Raw genomic sequence first — 11405 nt, forward strand, 5'->3', positions numbered from 1 at the left:
CAGAGCAGTACAAACTAGTCCTTGTCTGGGTGAAACGTTAGTTAGTTTGTACTGACTTCGCTCGTGCGTGGGGTATGTAGCCTGCGGTGAAATCAGGTAAGTCTCTAGATCAGTGTTTCTCAACCAGTGGTACGAGTACCCTTAGGGGTACTCGAGAGAAATCTTGGGGGTACGTCCACACAACTGAAATTTGGAGAAAACGGAATTTTTGTTTTAAGTTTTACAGCGCTTTATTATTTTTGTACTTTTTACACCCAAAAATGTCATCGCCCACCCAGCTACGATTAAGTTGTTTAAACAAATGTGTTGCATTGAAAAAAAAAATTGTGTATCTGAAAACTGTAGGTACTGGGGGTACATTTTTTTAAAAGTGGCACTTTATAAAAAAGTTGAGAAACACTGCTCTAGGTGAGTTGCCGTAGCCCCGGAAGGCCTGTGTGTAATGCCGGAGTACCTGTGTCCCTGGCTCAGAACCACAGTTCTAGTATGTTCCCCTCGCAGCCAGACTGGCTGGATAACTGCCCTGGCCCCTTTGTCCCCACACAGCATCCGGCCTCTGTTAGAGACAGGGCATGGAGCTGGCTGGACCATCACTCCGGCCATTCCTATGACTTGCCTTGCAGGGTGCTGGGAGGCCCCACAGGGACACTGAGCAGAGGTGGCCTGAGGGCAGGAAAGGCTGAGGGCAAGTTTCTCATTTTATTCCCAAAGGCATTTCACAGCTAGCTCCTGTCCCTGTGCACCACACAGCTGGGCCAGCCCCAGCAGCTCACACACAGGGCCAACTTATCCATTAGGCACAGTAGGCACAGTGCCTAGGGCCCACGATACTTTTAGGGGCCCACGAAAGTGTTTTCATTTCTTTTAAAATCAGGAAAAAAAAAGAACTTTTAGGGTTGAAGAAAATGTTTTAATTCTTTTCTCACATCAGAAAAAAATGAAACTTTTAGGGCCCACGAAAATCTATTACATTTTGCCTGAAACAGAAAAAAAATGAAATGTTGACGTATTTAAAGTTATATCAAAAATAATTTTTAATATTGCTATTATTATGGTGGGAGGGGCCCACGGAGGCAAAAGTGCCTAGGGCCCACGAAAGTCATAATGCGGCCCTGCACACACAGACACCCCCCATCTATGGCACGCCCGGCCCACGCTGCGTGGGGACCTCCATGCCGGGGGCTGCCAGTTCTGCTTTGCTAGGGTTGCGTTGATTGACATGGCGTGGCTGTCACAGAGCCTCCATAGCCAAGTGACTGGGCCCTGAGGGGACAGAGCTGAAACACTGCCAAGGGCCGACTGCTCCCCCCTTCCGGAGAGCGTTGGGCACAGCAGCCTGGAGCTGAATGTGGTGTGGGACGCCACCCTCTCAGCGGCAACCTGTGCCCCTGGGTGGGACACGATCCGGTCTGCCCCATTACTCACTCATGCTCTCCTGAGTACAGGTTGCCATTTGTGCCCACCTAGGGGGGTGGTAGCCAAATGGCTCGTAAGGAGCGACCGCAAAGGGCCCCGAGGCCTTGGGCCAGCACTGGGGTGTGTGATAGTCACTTGCCGCCTTTCCCCCAAAGGAGACGATGAACGGCCCCTTCCACGCCCCGTGCGTGTGAGCTGATCACGTAACCCAGAGCGGTGAGGTCGGTGGTGCTGGGAGACCTGCTGCCGCAGGGGAAAGCAAAGGGGGAGCCCTGCACAGCACGGTCCCCTGCCACAGCAGCCTGGCTCGGCAGCCATGACACAAGTTTGCTGGTCAGCTAGCGCATCTTCTCGTGGCCCCTCCGGAGCACCTGGGCCACACAGTAGGGGATGAGGGCCACGGCGCAGAGGTGGGCAGCGGCGTTCTTGCAGAAGGACAGGAGGTAGAACAGGAGCTCTCTGTCCGTGGGGAGGTCGAAGGAGTCGAAGAGGTGCAGGACGAGGAGCGAGGCCGCGATGCAGCTCAGGCGGAAAGGCAACCGCTGGCCCCCTTTCCCTTTGCAGCTCTCCAGGTACATCTGGGAGTTGAGGGCCAGCCCCAGCCCAAATAGGATGCCCAGGTTCCGGAGGAGGCCGGCGAAGGGGGTGGTCTCAATGTGGATCCACTCCGGTCGGTCGCACCACCGCTCGGCTTTTTCCATGGTCCACAGCAGGTCCACCCCGAGGGCCTTCAGCAGCAGGTAGAACCCCAGGGCGAAGCCGAAGAGGAAGAGGGTGGTGCCCAGGTACCGCCGGAGACTGGCATTGTAGATGGCGTGAATGTGCTCAAATGCTTCCGCTACTACCATCCCTGGGGGCAAAAAAGTCTCTAGGTCTGTCACGCCACCGGCTAACGGGCTGCTTACCTGCAGGACCGACGTTTGGGCTGGTGCTGCAGCCTGAGCGCTGCGATCCTGCATGGGCGGGTCCCAGAGGTCAGACTGCAGCCAGAGCCCAAACGGCTACACTGTAATTAAACAGCCCTCAGCCCAGGGATGGGTCATTATTTTTGATCGGGGAGGGGGCACCCTGAGAACATGCTCAAGGGCTGCACTCTGCCAGGATATTAATGGAGGAGGTGCGGGGTCTGGGATGGAGGTTGGGGGCAGAAGGGAGCTTAGGGTGGGATGCAGGAGGGGCGGGTGGGATCTGGGAGGGGGTCTGGGTGCAGAAGAGGATTTGGACCGGGAGGAGGGGCATAGAAAGGAGTGCAGGGCTTGGGAGAAGGTTGTAACTTGGGGCAGGAGTGCAGGAAACTGGCCAATGGGAGCTGAAAGATTATGCTGGAGGCGGGGGCAGCGCGCAAAGCCTCTCTCCCCCTCCTCCCCCAGGCTCACAGAATTCAAAGAGCTGCTCTGGGCAGCATGTGGGAATGGGGCCGGCAAGGAGCCTGGCTAAGGCTCCTGTGGGCCGGATCTGGCGGTTTGGAGGGATACATCCAGCCCAGAGGCCACCCCTGACTCCCAAGCCAGTCAGCAGTACAGGCCAGCCGTGGGTGCCTCCCTGCAGCGTGGACATACCCTCACTGAGCAGCAAACAGGCCTAGCAACAAAATTTACCGTGTGGGCTCAGTGACAAGAGGCCTTGGGGAAAGGAGCAGCAGCTGAGTCACGGAACCAGGTGTTAGGCACATACAATGGCAGCCCCAGGTCACTACTAAGAACCAGGCGGGCAAAGAACTGGGACCCTCCTGTCCTTGGGCTAGCAGGCACCTGCCGGTAGGGTTGCCAGATACCTTCACAAGAAATCCCAAACATGGTAGGGGAAAAAAATGGGTTGAGACCAAAATTGTGGAGCAAAAGGGGGGAAAAAAAAAGGTCGCTATGCCTTTAAATTCCTGCACTCCCCTCTGCTCCAGCTCAGATGCAGCAGGGGGAAATATCCCCGTGGATCATCCGTCTGTTTTTTTTACCAGAAATACAAGACTGTCCGGGCGAAAACCAGACACTTAGCAAACCTAGCAGCCTGCCGGTTTGCATGAGACCCCGGCGTGTGCTCTCTCTATAACACCATGCAAAGCACCTCGTGTCCATGTGGAATGGGACAATGGATCATGCAAGGGGTGGCTGAGACCACTGTGCTGTTTGTGTCGCTACATGGCAGACGTGGGGGCCCAGGGAGAGACGTGCTCCCAGCCCCTTGCTTTGCCATCGTAGGTAGAGTATGGGGTGATCCCAGAGCTGAGGCTGAAAGTCTCCTTCTGGCAGGATTTCTTGGGCTCGATGCCTACATGGTGCTTGGTGCAACCATGAGTCGCAGGGAACGAGATTTAAGGGCCTCTCGAGGTTCCTCCCAGTTCGACAAGTCTACGTCGTCTCTGCTCACTGAGCCCTGGAAAGCTGGTGACAAGTGATGTGGCAGGGGAGGGGGAGGAACAGCCTTGATGCTCACCTGAGATGACTCCTGCGATCACCTGATGGGGGAAGTGAGCTGCCAGGAAGACTCGGGACAAGCAGACGCAGACCTGCACGGCCCAGAAGGCTAGCCACAGCAGGCCGCGGAGGCACCTGCGGAGAGAGGGCGCGGATCCAGGCACCGCGCGAAAGCACCATGGTTAGGGTTGCCAGATGGTTTCAACAAAAATACCAGACACACTTGACATTACATCACAATCTACGTTACATCTTAATTAGAAAATACCGGACATTTCTATTTTCTCATTTCTATTTTCTCAATTTGTTTCCCGAACAGAAAGCTCAAATAATGGACTGTCTGGTTCAAAACCAGACACCTGGCAACCCTAACCATCGTGAAGCCACCAGCAGCCTGTGCACACAGACAGACTCAGTGCAGTTGGAATGACTCCTCTCCGCACAGCACGCAGCCAGCCTGGGCACCCGCCTTGCTAGCTGGAAAATGAGACAGGTTCTAGGGCCTAACGGTTTTTGTGTCTGCCACAGGGCCCAGATGTGGGTGCTGGATCCTGTGGGGGTGAGGATGAGGTGTGGAGGGGCAACCCCGGCTTGAAGCAGCTTCAGGGATTTCCCTACACCCCTCATGGGGGTGTATACCCCCCTGAATTTCCCCAACACCCCCCCAGTTTTGTGAACTATGGTGTCATACAGCCCACCTTCACCTTCACGGTGTCGCCCCTCCTCGGCCCTGACACCCCCCTTGTAAATTCGAACCCCCCCCCCATTTCAATTCCTGCAGCTTCCATCGCCTTCCCTTGGTCTTCCTCTGCTCCAAAAATCCCAGGAACACACCATGCCTCAGGGTTTGACTGATCCCTCCTTCCCTTAAGGGGACAGTCCTCCTATTACAGGTATGAAACCAGGGGCAGTGAAAACCCATCCCAAGTAACACAAAGCCAGGCCCACGAAAAGGGCCTCAGGCCACAAGACACCCCTCACCTGGCTACACAGGTCCCACGCCGGGTGCCCAGGACGCAGGGCAGCAGGGCAGTCACCATGACGTAGTAGACTCCGGCAGAGCCCATGGCGTGCCCCGAGGGACTTCCTGTGGCAGTGACACAATCCAGAGGACAGTTACAAGGGAGGGGAGGCAGGGGGTCAGGTGCAGGGATGCAACGGCGGGAACCTTACCTGGCCCGGTCTCGCAGGTGAGGGGGAACTGCTGGATCACCGGGGGAGAGGCGTCGCCATAGTAACTGGTCTCATGGACCCACCAGTAGGGTCTCTGCCCAAAGAGGATCCTGCAGGGAAAGGAGAAGGCAGTGCCAGTGCGTGGCGCAGGGCACCTCAGGCCGCCTGTCGGCAGTGTGGATTCCCAGGAGCGGCAGCGCTCTGGTTGCCCGGCCCTGGAGGCTCTTGGGAGGGTGGGAAGTGCTGGCCCCATAACTCTCCCGACCGACTCTTCTTGCCTTTTCGGCTCCCTTATTAATTCAGCACCAGCCTCTGGCTTTCAGGGCAGCCCCTGGGCCACTGCACTGGAGCAGCAGAGCTCTGGACAGACACTGGGGACACACCGTGGTCCTATGTGCTGTACGTAGGCAAAGAGCCTCCCCATGTGTTCCCTTTTGGGGGCCCATTTTGCTCCCCAGGCGCAGAGGGGAGGCTGCAGAGCGCAGCGTGGCTTTGGCCCGGGAGCTGCCACAAAGCCAAGGCTGTGGGTTTGGGAAACGGCCCTTCCCAGCAGATAGCTGGATATTATTGTACCAGCCTCTCCACACAAGCACTCCCAAGGGGTCGCCACACGTTCATTCAGCTTCATGAAACTCTGTGGGGCAAGTCACTGTTATTCCCTGATTGGAGAACGGAGGACGGGGAGGTGAAGTGACTCACCCAAGGTCACAGAGGTCGTCAGTGGCAGAGTCCAGATCAGTGCATAAGTGTCCTGAGTCGCAACCCTGTTCCTCAATCCCAAACCCAGCCTTTCCCTCCAAGAGGCTGCATCAGGAGGAAAGGAGAAAGCAACAAGCCCAAACTGCAGCTCTCCACTGCTGCACCACAGAATCCTCACTCACCACTTAAAGACCAAGTTGAGCCAGTCCCCGACCACGGCCACCCAGATCAGCTTGACGCCCACGGCCTCAGAGAGGTGGAACCAGATGGGGAAGAAGATAAAGAAAGTGGTTTTAAGGTCGGCAGCGAAGGAGACAAAGAGGAACCAGTCCTGGGAGCTCTGGTAGTTCTCCTGCAGGTACTGCACCATCCACACCCCTGCACCGTGCAGCAGGTCCATTATGGCTCTGGGTTGTGTCTCTTTGGGCCCCCTTGTTTGCACTGACAGCTTTGTGTACTCTGCTGCTTCTTATCCCTTGCCAGCGGCGGCTCTTCTATGACACATGCAACCTCTGACCTTTGATCCCAAGCCACCGAGGGCCAAAACACTATTGACATAGCCAGAAATCCAAAGCAAACTGCCTGACCCATCATCCCCAGGATTCAATGTCCCTCATTTCAGAGTTTCCCTCTGGATACTTCTGGGCATGGGACTGTCACTAGGGGGAAAGGCTGTAAGTGGGGGAGCAAAGCAGCGAATCGCACAAAAGTTACCAAAAGCTAACGTGATGCCGCTGGTTTAAAACCAAAGACTGGCCTGGTTGACTGTTAACCTACATATCCAGGAGTCTGATGGGTTAGCAAACAGACACCAGTGGGGCATGGCTGTGTCCCGTTTCTCTGAAATCTGGTACTGTCTGTTCAGATGAAATGCATTTTAAGGCTCACTGGAATGGTGGGGCGTAGCATAGGTTGGACGCTGGGTGAAGCAGGTTGTTTTACTTATATTTATTCATTTGTTTGACAGGCCACATGCAGATTTCCTGGGATTAGAAAAACAGCTGTGTCCTGCTTTATCCCTGAGGCCTTCTCCATGTCAGAAATGGACGCGCTAGCTGGTAGCACTTCCACCTCTTCCCACAACACACAGTTAACCTGTGGAACTCCTTGCCAGAGGATGTTGTGAAGAGCAGGACTTTAACAGGGTCCAAAAAAGATAAATTCATGGAGGCTAGGTCCATCGATGGCTATTAGCCAAAATGGACAGGAATGGCATTCCTAGCCTGAGAAACTTGGAATAGGCAACAAGGGATGGATGACTTGATGATTATCTCTTCTGTTCATTCCCTCTGGGGCACTTGGCGTTGGCCACTGTTGACAGACAGGACACGCTAAAAAGACCTTTGGTCTCACCCAGGATGGCCCTTCTCATGTTCACCTCTGGACTGAGGGAGGTGGCTGAGTTCATCTCCAATTTATCGTTGCTACAAAGGGGAGACCAAAACCTGGTTTCTAACTGTCCCAGTTTGCACAGAAACTGTGCCCCCCGCTGAAGGTGTCTACATGAGGCAGAAAATGCAGATTGGGCCAACTTCTGATCGCAGTTCTACTAGGGTATGTCTAAACTACAGGTTTTTTCAGAAGAGGATATGCAAATTCCACTAGAATTTGCATATCTTCTTCCGATCTCACTTTCCAAAGAGGATCTTTCAAAAGTGAAAGTAGTCTGGATGCGGTTTTTTCAGGGAAAAAACCCTTTTTCGAAAAAAACCGCGTAAAGTTCATTTTTTAAGGAAAAGCGTTTTTTCCCTGAAAAAAGCACATCCAGACTACTTTTACTTTTGAACGATCCTCTTTCGAAAGTGAGATCGGAAGAAGATATGCAAATTCCCATGGAATATCAGTGGGAATTTGCATATCCTCTTTCGAAAATAGAACATAGTCTAGACATAGCCCTAGTGTAGATCTAAGATGACTCCGCTGAAGCTGTGAGTGTGTTCTGCATTGGCACGGCCTGTAACTGAGATCATCAGCTGACTGAAAGTTTTTATCCAGGGTCTCTCTGTGAAGTGGATGGGATTCCCAGTAAAGGACACGTGCACAGAACGTGCGCAGCCCCGTGTCCACGGAGAAAGACACGAATGGATTCGAGTCTAACTCCATCCCTGCCTCCCTTCTTTGCTTTTCCCTGGTTGGGAGGCAGCTCATACTGATCTTTGTCGAGCTCCCAGAGCATTCCAGGCTGCCCAGATATGTGCTTCACTGGGATGAGGGAACATGACATGCACCAAGAGCATACAGAGGTTTACTCCAGCTCTGTTATTTTCTGCGAGGTGGAGGCAGGCCAGCTGCCTGTGATCCAAGCTGCAGACACGCTCTGCTACATCTACACTACGAGTTTTCTCGGCAAAAATATGCTAATGAGGGACTCATTTGCATGAATTTCAATCTCATTTGCATATTTTCTGCTGATCCATTTTTGCACAAAAACAAGCAATGTGGACATTTTCTTTTTGCGCAAAAAACCCTTTCCCCCCAAGATCGGTATACCTCTTTTTTGGGGGCATAGGATCTTGCGGAAAAAGGGGGTTTTGTGCAAAAATAAAATGTCCACACTGCTTGTTTTTGCGTAAAAACCCCTAGCGCAAAAACGGATCACAGAAAATATGCAAATGAGATTGTGACTCATGTAAATGAGTCCCTCATTAGCATATTTTTTGCAGAGAAAATGATGTTGCTGTGTAGCCTAAGGATACGTCTACACAGCAACATTATTTTGAAATAACTAGTGCTATTCCGAAATAACTTAGTCCCTGTCTACACAGCAAGCAGTACTTTTGAAATGTCAAAATACTGTCAAGCTGGAAGACTTCTTACTCCGACTCCTGTAACCCTCATTGTACAAGGAATAAGGGAAGCCGGGGGAAGAGTGCTCTATTTCGAAATAAGTGCTGTGTAGACAGTCCCAATTTCGAAATAAGAGACGTAATTGACGTAGCTCCCTTTGTGTAGCTTATTTCGAGTTAAGCCCTGCTGTGCAGAACACCCTAGGTCGTTTGTGGAAGGAAATCTGTGTAAATGCACATGGCAACAGAGCACATGTTTGATGGAAGAAAGCCGAGGACAAAGTGTGATTCGTTATTCATGAGATAGATTTAACAGTGGTGGAAATACAGAACCTCACAACACGGGAAGAAAAGACAGGACTATGTAGCACTTTAAAGACTAACAAGATGGTTTATTAGTGATGAGCTTTCGAGGGCCAGACCTACTTCCTTAGATCAAATTGTGGAAGAATTTTAGTCTTTAAAGTGCTACACAGTCCTGTCTTTTGTTTCAGTTAGACCAGACTAACACGGCTACATCTCTATTACTATTCAACACGGGAAGAGACACCCCAACCTGTTCCTAGGAAAGAGGGAGCCAGGGTGAACAAGCTATACAGCAATGGCCCTTGGTACAAACAGGAGTCTCTGCAGCTGTTACCAGCAAACAGGAAAACAGCTCGATAAGTGGCAGTGGGCCGCAGTTTGTGATGTTCAGTGGGCTCAGGGAGGGGGGTCATGGCTGTGAACACCGCCCAAGCCTCTCGGGACAGTTGGCTGGAGAAGGAAGAGGAGATAACAGAAGAGAAAATAAACACGTTCGCTCTCCTCCCCATCACATCACATCTCACTGTCCGAAATGCAGAGAGGGCATCTTATCCCTGATGGTCTCTTTTCAAACTCTTAGGTCTGAGTACCTCGGGCAAAGAAACCTTACACCAGTACCCATGTGAAAAGAAACCACAGATGGGTGAGTCCCCTGCTCTAGCAGGGACTTTCATGCCCACCGGTGACCCAGGAAGATCTGTGCCCCCAGGGACAGGAGTTTTGTGATATGATATTCAGGGTTGGATATTTCCCAGGAGGCATAAGATCTTGTGTGCCCACTGGTGAGGACAGGGAGACTCTCCTGACACGACTGCCCGCGCCAGCGCTGAGCTGCTAGGATGCAAACGCTACAGCTTGTATCTCATCGTGCCAAATGCAAATCTGCATAGCTCACTTGCAGCACAAGCCCAGGGCATGCTGGGATACATAGAGAGGGCACTGAGGCTGCAAGGGTCTGATTCCTTATGAGTTACTCCGGGTTTAGGTGGGAGTAAAAGCCATGAGACAAAGGCACAAACCAGGGACATCATGGTGACTGCGCAAGCCACTCGCCTGCCACTCGCTGCGCACCGAGTTAGCACTTGGCATAGCTCGGCATCACATGTCTCAGCACCTCACTGAGGCTATGTCTACGCTGCAGGAATTTGTCAGCAGAAGCAATGCAAATGAAGCACTCATTAGCATTTATCGCACGCTCATTTGCATAGCCTCTTCCGATTTGTTTTGCGGAAGAGAGTTTTGCGCCAAAAAACGCAGTGTAGACGGGGCCATTTTGCGCCAGAAACCCCTTTTGTGCAAGAACTCTGATTCCTCAAAAAAGTAGGTATACAGGTATACACTGCGATTTTTCCCCGCAAAAGCCTCTTCCACAAAATGGATCAGAAGAGACTATGCAAATAAGAGGGCGAGAAATACTAATGAGTGCTTCATTTGCATTGCCTCTGCCAACAGATTCCTGCAGTGTAGACGTAGTCTGAGAGCGCCAAGTTGTACTTTTCCTACCGTTCCCTTTCCCTTCTTCTGCTTAGCGCAGGGCAGAGAGCCATGCGTGCATGGGGACACAAGGACCATGCCAGGGTCTGTACCACCTCCTAGGGGAAAAACCAAACCATGCTTCAAATACCCAGTGTGAAGCAAACCCTGACCTACCAAATCCCCTCCAAGCAGACTGAGAGCAGGTTCACAGGACTCTCACCCCACCCAGACAGTTTACATCTCTCAAGTCTGTGTAGTTTGTGCAACTGGAAAAGTAGTGCAGGCCCATGTCGCGCTCAGTTTGCACTGGCTCTGTGATACAGCACCATGGAGCAGACCCTGGCCTGGACATCAGGCCGAGCAACTAGAGGCAGGTGGCCCTGCTCTCTCCTACAAAAGCTTTTCCTCCTGCTTCCTGATGAGCTGGGTGATGCAGTAGGGGATGAAGCCAGCAGCAGCCACCGGCACGGCCGCGCTCTTACAAAAGGACAGGATGTAAAACAGCAGCTCCACTGTGGTGGGAGGCTTGAAGGAGTCGAAGAGATGCAGGACAAGGAGCGAGGCCGCGATGCAGCTCAGGCGGAAGGGCAGCTGCTGGCTCGCTTTCCCTTTGCAGCTCTCCAGGTACATCTGGGAGTTGAAGGCCAGCCCCAGCCCAAATAGGATGCCCAGGTTCCGGAGGAGGCCGGCGAAGGGGGTGGTGTCAATGTGGACCCACTCCGGCCGGTTGAACCACCGCTTGGCTTTCTCCAGAGTCCACAGCAGGTCCGCCCCGAGGGCGTTCAGGAGCAGGTAGTACCCCAGGGCGAAGCTGATGGTACTTGGTCCAGCTGAGAAGGCAGGGGACTGGACTCAATGACCTTTCAAGGTCCCTTCCAATTCTAGGAGATAGGCAATCTCCATTATAAAAAAAACAAAAAAAACAGGAAGAAGATGGTGCCCAGGCACCGCCGGAGACTGGTGGTGAGGATGGAAGGGATGCATTGAAACGCTCCAGCCACTGCCACACCTAGGAAGGCAGATCAGACATGAAACCAACACTGGGGCACCCGTATCAGCAAGGCAGGAAGAAGTCGCGATACCAAAGCCCAACCCCCTCCTTCATACAGCAGACTCTATTCCCGTATTCCCTACCTGG

General features: G+C 52.8%; 1 protein-coding gene across 1 annotated transcript; it reads right to left on the reverse strand.

Annotated features, from left to right (window-relative positions):
• Positions 1–1116: 1116 nt before the first annotated feature.
• Positions 1117–6156, reverse strand: LOC102443987 (glucose-6-phosphatase catalytic subunit 1). The gene is made up of 5 exons (XM_006125698.4): positions 5882–6156; positions 5001–5110; positions 4809–4914; positions 3847–3962; positions 1117–2266 (listed from the first exon to the last, which is right to left on the reverse strand). The coding sequence occupies exons 1-5, from the start codon at positions 6097–6099 to the stop codon at positions 1755–1757; spliced, it is 1062 nt and encodes a 353-aa protein (XP_006125760.2). The 5' UTR covers positions 6100–6156; the 3' UTR covers positions 1117–1754.
• Positions 6157–11405: the final 5249 nt, after the last annotated feature.

This window comes from Pelodiscus sinensis, chromosome 29 (genome assembly GCF_049634645.1).
Source record: "Pelodiscus sinensis isolate JC-2024 chromosome 29, ASM4963464v1, whole genome shotgun sequence".
In the NCBI taxonomy this organism is placed as follows: Eukaryota; Metazoa; Chordata; order Testudines; family Trionychidae; genus Pelodiscus; species Pelodiscus sinensis.

What these genes read in the sequence shown, in the direction of transcription:
- LOC102443987 (XM_006125698.4), bottom strand. Translation starts at nt 6,099, where the DNA reads ATGGACCTGCTGCACGGTGCAGGGGTGTGGATGGTGCAGTACCTGCAG. An exon ending in CTCAACTTGGTCTTTAAGTG is followed by an intron (nt 5,111 to 5,881) that starts GTGAGTGAGGAT and finishes CTTTCCCTGCAG; the next exon opens with GATCCTCTTTGGGCAGAGAC. An exon ending in GATCGCAGGAGTCATCTCAG is followed by an intron (nt 2,267 to 3,846) that starts GTGAGCATCAAG and finishes TTTTGCCCCCAG; the next exon opens with GGATGGTAGTAGCGGAAGCA.